Genomic DNA, 17979 nt, shown 5'->3' on the forward strand with positions numbered 1-17979 from the left:
GGAGAAGGCCTAGACCTTCCAAGTCAAAGCCTTGATAAGACGTGCAGTAAAACCCTTCCAGTAGCAAGGAGTCTGAGTAAACATTCTGGAGGATTGTGGTGTGGCTGAGAAGATGACGGCAGAGACTAAGGCGGTCTGTGCCTGCATCAGAAAATGGCTTGCCTGCATACAGTATGACACACTAGAAGGAGGTTGCACATGGGGGGGGTCAAGATTTTAAAAATGGAACTACATTTCCTTCTGCTTTCAGCCTGTAACCAATACTATTGCAACCTGCTCTCCCTCTTTTACCTTTTTAGGTGTCTTGAGGAACAGTTCTGGCACTCCCAGGCTTCCATAAAGCAATCCCCTGACTTACTACAGTGGTGGTCCTAAGATGCTTTGCAGTCCCCACCATGTAGATTGGAAATATAATGCAGGCTCCAAGCCGGCTTACTGCCTAAGGAATCTTCAGGGCTAGGGTTCCCCAGACAGAGTACTTTACAGGAACGGGTCTGTAATGCACCTGTGCCTAACTCATACTTTACACCAAGTGTGTCTAGTATAGCATCTTCAGGAGAGTCCAGTGCTCTGAGAACACAGGTCATGCCTTTTACCTCCTAACAGCAGAGTCCAGGTACTATGTTGAGGATCAGTATGATCTGGAAAGCTGCAAAATGAGCCCCATTGGCTCTGAAGCAAATGAAGATTCGTGCTAGAAGAAAAAAGTATTTTGATAAAAAAACTGAACAAAGTAAGAAGTAGTTTGTTTCACTCAGTGGAGAAAAGACATACATGCTACTAAGACAAAGTCTGGAGCATGGTGTGTGTGTGCAGGGGCGGACTGACCATTTGGAAACTCGGGCACTGCTTGAGGCCCCGGGGTCAGTAGGGAGCCCCATGAGATGCCCCTGGTACCTTTTTTCATAGGCTTTTTTGAGTTTGGGCAAGGACACAGGGGCCCCATGATCCCCTATTGACCGGGGACCCCATGAGTTGTCAGTCCGCCTGTGTGTGTGTATGTGGACAGCTGTACTGTCCTTACAGCTTTGCTTTGTCAGTGTCCTCATGAAACCAGCAACATAACTATGCACCTAAATGTTTGATTAGGAAAATTAGACATATAACCCAATTATTAACATAGCATTAAATTCTCAGTGTTTTTACACTTGAGTAACATGTGGAGGTAAAGTGGCTCTGTTAGACTTGGCTACAAAGACCTGAAGTAACTGGGTGGAGCCTGATCTCTTAAAAAAAAAAAAACTACATTGCGGCATGTCCAACTGATCTGAGGATATTCAGCTGTTACAAGAGTTGCCTATCCTCCCTTCCCTCGTGGTGTTTTGTCACAGCTTTATTGGCAGTTTTGACCTTGCCAGCAATTGATATTGCTTTATGGGCTATGGGCTTTCAAGTTATATTCAGTCTAAGGCCTGTCTGGCACTGACGGTAAGGACAGGCCTCTTAGACTATGTGAGTTTATGTTTTATGTGTGCTCACAATATCATTGTGTCTCGCATTGTTATTTGGTACATTTAGAAGGTTTTTACAGTTGGAAAGTTACATAAAGTGGCCTTGCACTATTTCCAACTTCATCAGCATCTGTGTCTTTGTTGGAGCAAGGTATTGGTTTAGTTGGTCATAAATGAACATATGTTTCTCAGCAGTCAAGCCATTTCTGGCAAAGAAACTTTATACATTACAGTATATGTACATGCACCAGCAACAAGAAAAGTGACTTCTCTGCTCTCTCTTTATTCAGGCTACTCAGAGAGCATCTTGGAGAGAAGGAGGTAGAATTGGCACTAACATTTGATGCTGTACAAGAAGCCGATCTGGGTAATTACACCTGCCATGTAGAAAATCGAAATGGTCGCAGACATGCCAGCATCATCCTGAGGAAGAAAGGTAAATTCGTAAAACGCATCTTGACTTTTTTTCTTTTTAAGAAAAAAATGTCCAAATACTGTGTGAATAGTCAATTGAGCTTATGTTTCTGAACACAATAAGCAAAATATACCATGTAAAAATACACAGTCAATATCATCCTGGAAAAAAAAAAAAATAGTTTTGACTTAATTTTTTTTCCAGGGTTGACAAATACAGTGCATTCATAAAGTATTCAGACCTCTTTTGCTTTATTTTATGTCGCAGCCTGATACTACAATTGTTTAAATTTCATTTTTTTTCTCATTAATCTAGACTTGGTACTCTATAATGACAAAGTGAAAACTGAATTTAAGAAATGTCTGTGAATTTATAAAAAAGAAAAAATTTAAATATCACATGTACTTAAGTATTCAGACCCTTTACTCAGTACTTTGTTAAAGAACCTTTGGCAGCAATTACAGCCTTGAATCTTTTTGAATATGACATGACAAGCTTTGCCCACTTGGATTGGTGGATTTTTTGCCATTCTTATTTGCAAATTCTCTCAAGCTCAGTCAGATTGGATGGGGACTGTCGTTGGACAAACATTTTCAAGTCTCTCCAGAGATGTTCAATAGGGTCCAAATTAGGACTCTGGCTGGGCCATGCTAGGACATTCCCAGAGTTGTCCCTAAGCAACACCAGTTTGGTCTTGGTTGTGTGCTTAGGTTCGTTGTCCCGTTGGAAGGTAAACTTTTGAGGTCCTGAGCACCGTGGAACAAGTTTTCATTAGGGATATCTCTGTACTTTGGTCAGGGTTGAGGGAAAATTGAATTGAGCAGTCTCCCAGTCCCTGCTGCTGAAAAACACCCCCACAGCATGATGCTGCCACCACCATGCTTCACTGTTGGGATGGCATTGGGCAGGTGTGAGCGGTATTTGGTTTCCTCCAGACTTAACTTTTAGAATAGAGGCCAGTTTGATCTTTGTTTAATTATACCAGAGATTCTTGTTTCTCACAGTCTGAGAGTCCTTCAGGTGCTTTTTTGCAAACTCTAAGCAGGCTTTCATGTGTTTTGCACTGAGGAGAGGCTTCCGTCTAGCTACACTGCTATAAAGCCTAGATCAGTGGAGGGCTGCAGTGATGGTTGTCCTTATGGAACTTTGCCCCATCTCCACACAGGATCTCTGGATCTCAGTCAGAGTAACCATCGGGTTCTTGGAAGAGTCCTGGTTGTGCTAAACTTCTTCCATTTGAAAATTATTATGAAGGCAACTGTGCTCTTGGGAACCTTCAGTGCAGCAGAAATTTTTTGTAGCCTTCCCCAGATCTGTTCCTTGCAATAATCCTGTCTCCAAGCCGTTCCTTTGACCTCATGGCTTTTGCTTTTCCAAATAATGTCCAATTAATTTAATCAATGTGTAAAAACGTCTCAGCAACAATCAAGAGAAATGGGAGGCACCTGAGCTAAATTTCAACTGTTGTTGCAAAGGGTCTGAATACTGATGCCAAATGTGATATTTCAGTTTTTCCTTTTTCATACATTTGCAAGCATTTCTAAAATTCTGTTGTCACTTTGTCATTATGGGGTAGTAAGTGTAGGTTAAGTAGTAAAAAATGAATTTAACCACTTGACGACTGCAAATAGCTGAATGATGGCTTCACTGCGGCCGGCCAGTTCTGGGAGGGCGTCATATGATGTCCTCCCAGAATGTGCTCTCCTACGGACACAGCTGATCACGTGATATGGGAAAAGGCCAAATCACAGCGGCCTTTTACCGCGTGATCAGCCGTGTCCAATGATCACCGGGAAATGCAATTGCCGGTTATCGGCTGCACTTTCCTCACACTGTCACAGTCATGCAGTTGTCAAAGAAGGGATCGGCACCGATCATCAGGGCACTGATGATCGGTGCCCAGCAGTGCCGCCCACATAGCGAAGGAGAAAAATTACCTGTTTGCAAAATTTTATAATAGAAACAAAGAAAAACTTCTTTTCTTGTTTTTAGCGCAAAAAATAACAAAAAAAACACCCAGTGGTAAGTAAATACCACCAAAAGAAAGTTCTATCTGTGTGGAAAAAATTATAAAAATTTCATATGGGTACAATGTTGCATGACCGCGCAATTGTATCTATCAGACTGCAACATAACAAAATTGAAAAAGTAAAGGGGGTCTGAATACTTTATAAATTTTTGCACTGTGGGGTTCATTTACTAAAGCTCAAGAGCACAAAATCTGGTGCACTTATGCATAGAAACCAATTTGCTTCCAGGTTTTATTGCCAAAGCTTAATTGAAGAAGCTGAGGTTAGAAGCTTGGCTACCATGTACAGGTGCACCAGATTTTGAGTGCTCCAGTAGTAAATCTACCCCTGTATGTTGATAGCAAGTGTATAAAAATCTTTATTTTTTTATACTTTGCATATATAATCAAGCCAAAGAAATCCAGTGCAAGAATAAATTATGTGGTTAAAATAAACAGATTTTCATATAATGTAAGCTCCATCTTCCAAATGCATTTTATAAACTCTAGAAAACAGAAACTAAACTCAAAATCTGAAGAATTGCTGTGTTATAGAGAACAATTCTAAGTAAAGAACAAGGAACCAGGTCACATCATGAAAGTCTGACTTCATACAATAGAAGAGACCCATGCTGCACAAAAGAGTTACTATATAGCATTGTACAAATCACATAAGTATCATTGTAGTTAATATATTTATAAATATATACTGTATCAACCATTTAGAATGTTTCTGTAAGCTCCTAGAAGCTAATCGCTTTTTTTTCTGCTCCTAGAAGCTAAATGGTGTCATTCTATGTGTCCATTCACACTACTTTAGGCTATTACCATTTTTTTTTTGCTCCTAGATGCGGAAGTTCAAAAAATGCTAACCGCTTTTTTTTCTAGCTTCTTTACTGCAAAAATGCTAATAAAACAATAAACGCTTCTAAATAATTAGTAAAAAATGCTATTACCAACATTTTTATCCAGTGTTTTTTCCAGCATTTTTTTTTTAGCTTAAAGAACTCTAGTTTTTTCGTTTTGGATGAAATATGGAAGGATTAGAACCCCTGTCTTGTTTTTTTTAGTTTTGGATGGAATATGGAAGGATTAGAACCCCTGTCTGGTTTTTCAAAGTGTTGTTTCAGCAATAGCTAACAGAGGACATTCCATTGCTTTGAAAAGATGTGCTCTATCTTGCACTTGGGTTTGTATGTTTTGGTTGTGCATACATACTTTAGGTTAATTGGTCAGTGTTTGAAATAGTTGTTTTCTCCTTTCCAAGTTTCCTTTGAATCAGGAAGACAGCAAATCAAATTTACGCGTTTTCACCCTTGTATTATCTCTATCTCTCGTAGGCAGATATGGGTAAAGGTACTAATGTGCACAGGCCCTAAAGTAATCTAATTTCATGTTAACTTAGGGAGAAAATCTAAAGAGAATACCCTTCTGCAGATGTATGTGGAGCATATTATTTATCACTGTGAATGTTTACCCAGTTCAAAAACGCAGGAAAAGATATAACAAAGCTCCGTGAATTGTATAGGTATATAGCCGAAGTACACTATTCGTGAGCTCATTAAAATCAATTTATATATAGGTCTTCCCAGAGAGAGACCCTGGTGTTCTCACTGTGTTACATAAAAGCCAGAAGATCCTGCACAAAAACAATGATTCAACAAATAAAGCTGTCAGAATTCAGGGCACGTCATTTCCAAATGGCTTGTCAGATTAGATGTAATAACACCCTTGTTCTTGATTCAAAACATAATTAGCGGCAGAGGCCGAAAAAAGAAAAGTACATTTACATGTACACCTGGCAAACCGCAACAAGCAGACAGCCCAGTAAGTGTGTCTCTGAGAAGCTGCTGCTCAACAGCCAATATGATAAGAGAGAGATGCAAATGACTTCTTCCACCTTGTGTATTTGTAAGTTGTGTTTATATAAGCACTGATTGGTACTTGTGTTTTACGTTTAATTTATGGTTGACATAAAAAAAAAAATCATATGTTTCCCTGGCAATGGGACAGTTAGTCTGTCCTTTCTGATTTTTCTATGCTATGATTATGCTATTTACATTATTTTTATCTGTGATAGCAATTTCAAACTGCCTAATGTATATGTTGTATTATTAATGAACGCATCACAGAAGCATTTAATTAAATGCAAAATTGGTGCTTTTGAACAAGCAGAAATGGAGTCATTGTTACTGATACTTCTGAACAGAGACTAGTAACTAAGACTTCGGACATCTCACTGTACTCAAATCATCAGCAGAAAGACAATCACATACATAAAGTGGCTCAATTGAAAAGGAAATGAATGATAAAATGTGCCTGCAAATAAACTTTAATAAATTATATATGAGAGAAACAGCGACACCTGCTGGCTAATATAACTACATACAGTAAAATACAACTTCAAAACTTCTCAGGACCCAATTTGTTATAATATCACCATTTAAACCAGAAAAGAGAACAATAAAACATACAACGTAGCGAGAAAGCAATGGCTTGATTTACAAAGCCGTTCACAGCTACATTTTAGATACAAAATAAAATGTTGACCGGTGCTATTAGACATTAGTTATTATAATTAAAGTTATCAGTGCTGGAAAAAAAACATGCTGTAATTAGTTCACTGCTGTATGCTACACCTACACACATTTGCTTGTGTTGGGTTCAAGGTAGGGATCCAGGTAATATGGTACAGAAATCTAGGAATGGGTGTAGTGTTGGGTGTTCTCCAAACTCATCTCGAACTTTAACTCTTTTGTACTCCAGTGAGCTCACGTGAGCTGTGGGGTCAGGGAATGACTTGGCCCTCAGCTCATTAGAGAAACAAAATACAGGGGTATGGGCTTGAGATGAGTTTGGAAGATGCCCAAGCTCATCTCTAGAAATTATATTTAATATTAATGCTTATCAGAACTTATATTGTGATTAACTTCATGTATGGGGAACAACCCACTAAGCACTTTTTATCATTTCATTGATCGTTCAGATTATTATATGAGAGATATCAGATATATGTGTCCACCATATTCTCAGCATAGAACTCGCCAAATACTTTCACTTGGAGAAGTATACAAGACTGGTAAACACATTAGCTGAATGATCTTTCTTTATGATTTCTTTTTTTTTCTTCTAGAATTAAGGTACAACATTGAGCTCGCTGGAGGTCTGGGTGCTATTTTTATCGTATTCGTTTTGCTGGTCATAATCTATAAATGCTACAATATAGAATTAATGCTCTTCTACAGACAGAACTTTGGAAGTGATGAAGCTGCTGAAGGTAAGCGGTTACTTTCCATTTTAACTCTCTTTCTTTATATTTTAGCTCTTTGTTGTGGTTTAAAGAGAATGAAAGGCGAGTGTGCTTTTTGATTGGCCACAAAAGCTGCTGCTGTTCTATTGTGTGAAATGATTTTGCTGTATTCAAAAAGCTAATTGATATCTAGTTCTTTTGCGCGCAGTAGTAGGCTGGCTACTTTGGACCAGAGTACTATTAGAGATGTTGTCCCACTGTTGTGGAGTGATAAGGGTGATTGACTTATATGGGGTTTTGCCAGATATTACATATTTTAGGATCAGGATATATGTTGCATATTTTAGGATGAGGATATATGTTGCACAATGTCCTGTTTTGTAAAAGACTACTATGCTGGACAAACAGACCTAATGAAAAGATGTAATCTAATGGATCATTTGGAACAGGGGTTATGTGCCATTAGTGAGGGAACTAAAGCGTAAACAGTCAAGTGGCCAGGGAGACTGGTCCACTCGGGGATTCTCCTAAAAGAAGCACACACTGTAGTCCCAAGGACATAGAACCAGTAGTACATGATCCCAAGGACATAGAACAAGTAGTACATGGTCCCAAGGACATAGAACCAACAGTACATGGTAAACAAGTGCCCTTGTCTAAAATTTTTTTTCCAGATAAGTTTGTGCTGCCTAAAATACAACACGTTATGCCTTAACAGTGAATATATTTTGAAGCTTCATCACCTACTATGAAATAGAAATGTCTGTGTTAATTAGGCCTGCATTTACAGCAGTGACACCAGGGCAGCAGGGTAACCACAGCGTATATGACTGGTTTATGGTCAGTTTCAAATATGCTTTAAGTTGCATAACTTGAGTATTTTTTAAATTTGTATATACTGTTTATTTTATAAATAAGCATTTAATACAGAATTATTCCATGGCACTTTGTTAAAAAGCCCAGCACAGCCTTCTGGATGGCTTGTCTTATTAATATATTATGGATAGATCTAAACATTTTATGGCATACAGTGCTTATTCCAACCCTTAGTTCTTCTCTTATTCCTAAAGTAACCTCACCTCTCCATAAAAACTTGCGTGGATGGTGTTGCAAAGGATAACATGGATGTGGAATAGTGCTTTAAAGAATAGGGACAAGGCAGTGTATAGTATTGAAAGGGCTAACTTGAGGAGAGGCATGAAAGCAGAACAATTATCCTGTAAAAGGAAAATTGAAGAATACTTAAATGGAAATTATGCAAACTATGGAGGGATTGCTCAAATTGAAGTAGACTCCAGTGTTTCACTAGCTGAGGAACTGAATGGGATTTTCATGCGCTTTGAGGTCACATCACCTCAGCGTGATACAGGGCATCTACTAGGTCCAGATAACTTCATACTCAAGGTACACAAATATGAGTCGAGACAAGTACTTAAGGCTTTAAACACAAGAACATTGGTGTATCATGTGCCTGATAGGAAACTGAGATGATGAAATTGGTCTCTCTTGGAACTCCAGCCCATGCCTTACTGAGGGAGGAACAGATGGTGAAAGGGACAGGAAGTACTTGAGTGCCAGCAGATGTTGCTGGTAGAACGTTCAGTAGGAGAGACAGGCTGGGACAGTCTGGCAGGACATTAGGTTAGGAGCAGCAGCCATACGAGATGAGCCAGCTGAGGTAACCACTTGTCTACTGGACACTTTACCCCCTTCCAGGCCAATTTTCAGCTTTCAGTGCTGTCACAATCTGAATGACAATTACGTAGTCATGCAACACTGTTCCCATATGAAATTTTTATCATTTTTTCACACAAATAGAGTTTTCTTTTGGTGGTATTTAATCACCGCTGGGTTTTTTTAACCGAAAATTTTGAAAAAAAAGGGTTTTCTTAGGTGGCACTGACGGGCACAGATTGGCAGCATTGTTGGGCACTTTTGGGGCTGCCCTGATAATCTGTGCCCTGATTATCAGTGTAGATGTCTCCTTTCAGAGTTGCTGGTGATCGGCAGTACTTTCTCCATGTTGTGACATGTTATGATAACTGGCAAGTGTGATCAGGTAAAAGGCTGCTGTGATTGGCCCTTTACAATGTTGTGTGATCAGCTGTGTCCAAAGGACACTGAGAATGCGGGGGGAGCATTCTGGGACGACTGCGCTGTAGCCATCATTCTATTATTGCGTGGTCAAGAAGTGGTTAAAGGAGCACTCCGTATGCACTGCAGGTTTAGGGCATAAGGCTTGTCATAGCTTCCAGTGGACTTGCCATGATGATAAAAGTTGGTATAGTTGACAACCAGAGCAGGCACTTGGAAATATTGTGGAACCAAAGCGGCAACAGGAGCAAAGTCACAGGCATTGCCAAGGTCAGTAGTGGCCATGCAATGCAGTACAGAGGCATAGGCATAGTCAAGGGCTAAGCCAAGGTCAGAAACTCATGGGCAGAAGAGTAATCTGGATCCAAGATCAGTTTAAAAGCAAGCTAAGTCAGCTGCAGAGGTCAGACACAGAATACAAGCAAAAGCAGGAACAACTGAAGATCATTCAGCACAGGAAATGGGCATGAGCATCCTTTAAATAGTCCATCTGGTGCCAACGGGAATTGTGCATGTGGGTGTGATTTTTGCATGCATCTGTTCACTATTCTATGGCAGACACCATGCACAGCACATGCCTGCACACCAAACATCTCACAGGGACTCCGTGACATGGTGGGTCCAGATGGAGTCCAAGGGAGGTCTGTTAGGCCTGTGCTTATCAACTAGTAGGCTTTTTTACTAAGATCTTTATTCAATCATCAACTGCTGTTGTTCCAATCTGCCTAAAATCTGTAGTTATTATTCCAATCACCAAAAAGTCAATCACCGACAGTTTGAAAGACTATAGCCTGATAGTACTCACTTTGGTGATAATGAATTGCCTTGAGAGATTGGTCATAAAATACATTAAAACAAGTTTATCAGGCAGTTTTGATCCCTATCAGTTCACAGTGAATAGAAGCACAGAAGATGTTACGGTTTTAGCGTTGCATGGGACATAGAGTCACTTGGAGCACCCAGTAAGTTATGTAAGAATGCTATTTATTGATTATACCTCTGCTTTTAACACCATCACCCCAGACTTATTCTTTAAGACAATGCTAAAGGTGAACCTGCCACTTTCTATTTGTTGGTTGTTCTTGGATAAAGGATTTATCGGTAAAACGATCACAAATGGTTCAGTTGGGTAAAAATGTTTCTTCTCAGTGAAAAATATGCATAGGATCTCTGTATGCGGAGTCCCCTTCTTTAAGCTCAATATACTAATGATTATACTGTACCTCACGATGCTATTTGTATGATAGTGTGAGGTACAGTATAATCATGAGTATAATCACATTTGCAGATGATACTGCTAAAGTTGTATGCATTACAGGAGGGCATTACAGGAGGGGATGAGGAGTCATATAGGAAGAATGTCGGCACTATAGTTTTCCCCATATTTAAAGACAAATTATTTGTTGCACACCTTTCAACTAAGGAATTTTGTATAGATTTCAGAAAGAACAAGACTGACCTAGCACCACTTTTTATTAAAGGCAAATGTGTGAAGCAGGTTTCCACTTTTAAATTTCTTGGAATACACACTCTCCGGCCACTTTATTAGATACACCTTGCTAGTGACAAGATAATATCCCCCACACTATCCTGAAATGTCGATACAAGGCAGGATGGATCCATTCTTTCATGTTGTTTATGCCAAATTTTGACCCTACCATCTGAATGTCTCAGCAACCAGTCTGCCCATTCTCCTCTGACATCAGCAAGGCATTTTCATCCACACTACTGCCGATTACTGGATATTTTCTCTTTTTTTGGCCATGCTCTGTAAACCCTAGAGATGGTTGTGTGTGCTGGTCCCAGTAGATGAGCAATTTTTTTAAATACTCAGACCAACCCGTCTGGCACCAACAACCATTCCATGTTCAAATTCCCATCCTGGTCACTGCTTATTTGAATTATTGCCGTCTGGTAGACTGTTTAGAAATATAATGGTGAGGGCAAATAGATAAAAAGAGAGCTTTTATTCCAAGGGCTATTAAGGCTATAAGCGAGGAAATGAACTAATTAGTCAACCTGGGTTACTGTTTGTTGTAACAGGGTGTTCTTATTTAAAAGATGGGAATGTTTTAATTTAAATCTTATTTAGGTATTGCATATGTACATGTGATGCATTGCTTTCATGTTTTTTATTTTGTATAGTGTGAGGAGCAGGGCGGGCTGACAACTCATGGGGCCCTCGGGCAATAGAGGATCATGGGGCCCCTGTGTCCTTGCCCAAACTTAAAAAAGCCTATGAAAAAGGTACCAGGGGTATCTCATGGGGCCCCTTACTGACCCCGGGCCCTCGGGCAGTGCCCAAGTTTTCAAATGGTCAGTCTGCTTCTGGTGAGGAGCAGCACGGAAATGTCTTTGTAAATGTATTTTACGACAATAAATCTTATCTTTATCATTGTTCATTAAGATCAGTGTAACACTCTGATGCTCTTCCATCCAAAAGTACTATATATAATACATCTCCCTCCTATTTTGTGTACTTTGAATTCTTATTTGATAAAGTCTTATATGCAGTGTTTTGTTTTTCAAACAGTCCACTCTGAAGAATCATTAATCCAATGTGAAAGGAAGTGTACGCTTCCACATAAAAAGTGACCACGTGTGCGCCTCTCCTTGAGAACTGTGCTCACCAGATGTCCATGACCTCCTAAATTATTAAGAAGGTCTTTTTGGGCCTTTATGTAAATTCTGTTAGCCAGGTGTTGCTTACTCCAGGGATTCCTTTTTTTTATTAAATAATAAATAAAGATCTCCTTTCTCCTTGACACATGATGAAGGGCAATATACACTTGAATAAAACTGGCTGTGCTAGTCATTAGCAATTTCCTTGTATTGGTGCGATGTTGTGTACATTCACAAAATGCTATAATGTGAATGCAGCTTGAGCCCTGGCTCACACCAGTGTGGCTTTAAAGTCATGCTACTTCTCAAGTGCAACTTCATGGCAGCTTGCTGACACTCTGTGTGGCTTCATTTAACAGGTGTTAATGCAAGTCACAATGAAGTCACACAAAAATAGTGCAGGAACCTTTTTCAAAGTTGCTGCATCTTGAGTCGCACAGATTTGAACAGTTCCATTACTGCTAATGGGGTGTGACTTTTCATGCGACTTTCAAATCTCAAGTCACATCACAAGTTGCACTGGTGTGAACTGGGGCTGAAGGTCTATTAAAAAAGTTACACTCAGATCTAGACAAGTGGATTAGATAATTCTTGTGAATGCAAGTAGTAAAGTACTGCAGAAATAACCTTTGATATACCACAGCTTAATGATCACACCAATTTTCCATGAGCTATAGATTTGTAGATTACTCTAGGGGTTCTCTGAGATCTTGAAAGTTTGCCAAGGGTTCCTCCAAGGTAAAATGGCTGAGAAACCCTGCTATACTGTCTACAAAGTTTTTTCCCATAAGGTAATGTTGTCACTTTTAGTGCATTATATGCATTAAAAATACTAAAAATAAAGTCAGAATAGTGGTATTAAAAACACAAAGCTTCAGAAACTTGGTTTTCTAGAAGTATAATTTTTAATTAAATAAAAAAAAGATTGATCTCTTTAAAAATAATATTGGTATGATAAATTTGAACACAGTTTATTTCAAGTTGTGAGTACAATTGCTAACTAAGCTGTATTAGTCAGAATCATTATTAAAATATATTTCCTAAAAATAATTATATTATTTAATGCAACTATTTAATGTGAAACTTGTGCCTCTTTTTTTCTGCACAGATGCTCAATTCTAGGTCAAACTCAAGAGCAGGGAAAATTACATGGAAGCAGACCACATTACATGGGGGGGACATTACAGTACTGGTTTCCTTCTCATACAGAGTGACGCAGGGAAGCGGCTGTAATAGTGCTGATTGTGGTGCACTGTTCTCTGCTGGCCCATTCCATATGATGTCATAAACAAGCACCTGGGAAGGACAGCAAAGGAGGAGAGGCCATCAAGGGACAGTGCGTAACAACCAGCACTATCAGAGCCACGTCCTTACATTGCTCTACATGTGTTGGCAGTAGGGATGTGATTTACCCATCATATGTCTGCGATTGATGGGTAGATCACAGTAGTACCCCTGGAAACCTGTCGCAGAACCCCAGTTGAGAAACCCTGATCTACCCTCTTGAGCCCTGTGCTAAGACTGATAGGTGTACAAAGGACATAAAATATGTGCAGACTTTTCCCTTTTATTATATCACAAAACAAAAAAGAGAGGGTAGAGGGGGAAACCAGGATGACAATAATAACGGTAGTGTGAGGATTTTTCTATGGAGGGATACTGGACAGCAAGTAAAAGAACTATTTACTGCTCCTATTATTGTTTGTGTTATAACTAAGTCAATACTGTTGTTTTTATTATTACTATCATCATCACAATGGGGGTAATTCTGTCTACTTGCTGTTCCCCTATCTACCCTCTTAAACCCTGTGCTGAGTGGTAGATAGGAGTGTTCTGTTCATTAGATTTATAATGGTTGCAGAGCTTATAATATTCTCAAATCATTCCCCACTCCACAGGAACATAGACCTGCACCAGAGTTGCCACAATTTCAGGTTGAGCATTATGGTGCATAAGCCATCAGATTCCTCATTGTAGGTTTCAGACTGCTTTCCCCACCTCCTGGCTGCTCTCTCCGCTACATCCACCTCACGAGGGAAAGGGAGGTTCATTGTTTTCACTGCACAGTCAGCCACCTACCTATTCCACACTTCCTTTACCCTTGCCAGTCCTTTCATTACCTTGCACCTGTACACCCCACTATTCTTCACCAGGTACTTGCAATTAGGGAAACATGTCATGGCAAGACATAGCGGTTGCAATTTACTTGCTATCTCCTTTTGAAAATTCTGTTTGTTTAGCTGTCATGCTGACCCTCGTGTTTCAATACTTAGGCCCCATTGTGTCTATTCCCCTATGTTAGCATTGTGTCCACAGTAGCATTTGCGTAGGCAGAGCAAAGTAGGACTGGCCATAGAGGGATTACTTTGACGCAGTTGGCCAGCTTAAGCATGTATTGCAATATGTGTGAACTAAATATCCCTATTTATTGCATAGTCTGCTTGAAAGGGTATATACCAGTGTGCAGAGGGCCCTTCAGAATTTCTAGTGTCAATACTTAGGCCCCATTCACACTTTGCTTAGCTGGAAGTGTGTTAAAATTGTAGCAAAATGCATGATACTGGTTTGGGTGCCATTCATTTTTAATTACAAAAACATGCAGAAAGGCATGTGGAAATTTTTTTTAAAAACTTGTTGCCTAGAACGGTGCAGGTTGCAGGAGCTTCTTTTGCAAGTTTGTTTTGTGTAGGGCAGGACATTCAGATGACTGCAAGGAAAAAAACCTGAGCAAAAATGCTCATTTCAGCTACTCAAAGTGTGAATGGGCTTTACTGTCACTGACCTCAGCACAAATAAGGACTTCTGAATTTCCTGACATGCATACTCTTTCCAAGTCGGTCATTTAAAGTATTAAGGTCAGTGGATACGTATAACAAGACAGTCAGCTAGCTTTTTTTTGTTTTGTGTCTTGTTGTTTAGGAAGGATGTTGCCAGTGGCAGTTTGTGTTTTTTTCACATGACAGGTGTGCTTAAAGTGTTATTAAACCCACAACAGTAAAATCAGTCTGTATATGCAGTAAAACATGTTTGTTATACTCGCTGTGGAACCTAAGGGGTTAATCCTTTGCATTGTGTAGAAATTATCCTGTCTTCTCTGTTCCTCCCCTTTTTGAAGCGACTACCTCATCTCCTAATAAGACAGACTGAACCATAGGTTTTGCACATGCTCAGTTTGGTAGGTATTGCTAGATAGTTTTTATTTTTTTTCTTGGGACAGTGCATGTGATCAGCACAGTGCCAATCAGCACTGTCAAGACAGAGGTCATGGGTTCTACATCCTCCTAGAGCAGAAAGAAAACTCTTCATACAACCTTTAGCTAGTGCTGGGCTGGACCCTGATGGAAGTGCAATTATTTTAGGAAATATAAACTGCTAAATACCTTTTCTCATCAGCAATATATAGCAGTCTTGTGACTTCTATGTTCTGGCTACTGTGGGAGGCCAGATATAGTGGATGCAGGGTCCAGGGTTTAGTAACACTTTAAGAAATGCAAAATTTGAATTGTCCTTTAATGAAGCAATGCACTACCCCTTAACAAGCATAATTCACCTTATCTATAGAAAAATGAAGAACTAATTGATGATGAGTTGCTGCAGGTAACTGCACTTTGAACATTGCTGTTTGCCTTCGTAAATAATCCAGAATGTCTTTTTGAGGTTTTCCACGCTTCCCTGCTTTTCCTTGTCAAGGGTTCTGTGTACGACTGCTTATGTCAACTTAGTTAACAATAAATATATCAGTCTATTTTTCCTTCAGCTAAAATCAAGCTGTGCAAGTCACAGATACTGCAGATGTTGATAAAGCAGTGTACCAATTATTCATGTCTGAAAATTGTCCTATTTGTCAAAACATTAGTATAGTCACTTGTGGGATGTCACTTTATTACTGGAAACTTGACAAGAAAAAACAACCATTGATGATATAAACAATATCTAATTATTCCCATACTTTTCAGTTTCATTTATTTCACTAACAGTAGTAGTAACCTGTTGCTTGTTATCTGCATTGGAACTGTGAGTATTAGTACACATTAAAGCCCAACTCCAGACAAAATGTTTAATTTTGGACAGAGCAAGAAGGGATTAGAACCTATGTTGGGTTTTAACTGTTGCCTGTGCTCCAAGTAGGGAGATTTCCCTTCACCTCCTGATGTAACAGACAGAGATAGGCAATCTTAGCAATGTGGTCACAGTCAACAGGGACACATTTTTGTTGCTGTGTTAATGTATGCAGGCCAATTTTCTACTCAAAACGTAAAAATAAATACATGACTGTAGCTAGGCTTTAACAAGATGGACTATCATTTTTAACACCTGGAGATTTTTAATTGCATATTCTGCAGAGGTAATAGGCACGTGAGGGGCTTAATTATATTGAACATCCCCTATATTTGATGACGTGCACAAAGGTGCTTTTGGCATTTAGCCCCACTTCACACTGATGTGATGCGAGAAATGCAGCTATTCCTGTGCGTTTCCCACACTGCATAGCAAATGAACTGTGTTCGATTTGCTGTGGGTATCGATGGAAAGTTAGCGACATCCCAAAAGTGGGCCATAAAACGCAATGCATTTGCCTGAACCGGATTGCATTGCTATAAAACACCCATACAATCAATTTCTAGTGCGAGTTAAAAAAAAAGGTACGGGCAGCTTTTTTTTACATGGATGTGATGCGATTTGAATCATCCAAAATGAATGGGCCTAGTTTTGCACAGTAATGCAGTGCGATTCCTGTGCAATACACATGCGGTTCACAGTGTGAATCTAGGCTTAAAGGATAAGTTCACCTTTTGTAGCATTTTACACCTATATTTAGGGTGTAACATGTAATATTTTATGAACGGACCAGCCCCTGCCCCCCTCCTCCAATCCCTATTGCGACAGCTAGCAAGGGATCTTCTCCTCCCGCTAGCTGTCACAATTTAAAAAAAAAACTGCGAATGAGAAAACAACAAGTCCTGGCAGCCTTTGCAGCTGTGTATGGGCACATAGATATACTGACAGATCTGCAGGAGCCCTGCATTGCACCAGCGATCTGCTGATCTCTGGTACAATACATAGATGCTCCAGGAACAAAAAATAATAAATGCACATTTTGTTACCTGCAAAAAAATGTGCATTTATTAATTTTTGTTAACCATTTCCATACCGGGCACTTTTACCCCCTTCCTGCCCAGGCCATTTTTCAGGTTTCAGCGCTGTCACAAATTGAATGACAATTGCGCGGTCATACAACATTGTACCCAAACTAGAATTTTATAATTTTCTTCACACAACTAGAGCTTTCTTTTGGTGGTAATTAAAATTAAAAAAATATTTTCACAATTTTTTTTTTTTACATACTAACACCAGTGCAGTACAGGGTCATCATATAACTGGCATAGCGGTGATCAGGGACACTGACTGGTAACAGTATGAAAAAAAAAAATTTAAATTTTTTTTTTATTATGTTTAATTTTTTATTACATTTTTTTCTTTTTTTTAAGATTTTTTTTTCATATTTCACTATGACCAAAGTAGTACAATGTTACCATAGTAACATTGTACTACTTTGGGGAAGTGATCAGTATTTTTTTGCTATAAGCAAGCATTTACCTGAATGACATTGATTCATTTAGGGCTTTTTTTTTGTGCTTAGCTGTGATTTGGCCACGGCTAATCACATGACACAGCTGCGCTGTGATTGGCCCAGCTTGTGCATGTGATCTCTGTGACCATTCACAGCTAGGCACACTAGTATACCATGGATGGCATGAATGAAGCCATCCATTATATACAACTGTCATGTGACCTGCTGTGATTGGTCACAGCAGGTCACATGGTACCGGCAACCAGATCTGTGATCGGCGCGGCTCTGCAGGGGCGCAAACTGCGCATGCCCGGGAGGACGCCATATGGCGTCCACCCGGAACGCTGAAGGATTTTGCCGGCCTCCATCTGGCCATAGGCCGGGAGGGAAATGGTTAAAAGGTGAACGTCTCCTTTAAGATTTCTTGCTAAGAGTAAGAGAGAAAGTGTTACTTCTGGATCTGTTCTTACCTGTGAACTGTATACTACAATCCCTTCACAAATCTAGTGTTCCATGGGTTTCAAAATGTAAGCAAATGTATAGCTAGCTATAGTCCATGGAAAATAA

General features: G+C 39.5%; 1 protein-coding gene across 1 annotated transcript in view; it reads left to right on the plus strand.

The window, feature by feature from the left end:
* Window positions 1-17979, plus strand: part of IL1RAPL2 (interleukin 1 receptor accessory protein like 2) — a 1007763-nt gene that overhangs the window by 960035 nt on the left and 29749 nt on the right. Inside the window, exons 8-9 of the mRNA XM_089684924.1 lie at window positions 1742-1887; window positions 7008-7151. Of these exons, the coding sequence (XP_089541050.1) occupies window positions 1742-1887; window positions 7008-7151 (290 nt within the window). The remainder of the gene's footprint in view (window positions 1-1741; window positions 1888-7007; window positions 7152-17979) is intronic.

This window comes from Staurois parvus, unplaced genomic scaffold (genome assembly GCF_062004578.1).
Source record: "Staurois parvus isolate SC_StPar_1 unplaced genomic scaffold, SC_StPar_1.0 ptg000361l, whole genome shotgun sequence".
In the NCBI taxonomy this organism is placed as follows: Eukaryota; Metazoa; Chordata; class Amphibia; order Anura; family Ranidae; genus Staurois; species Staurois parvus.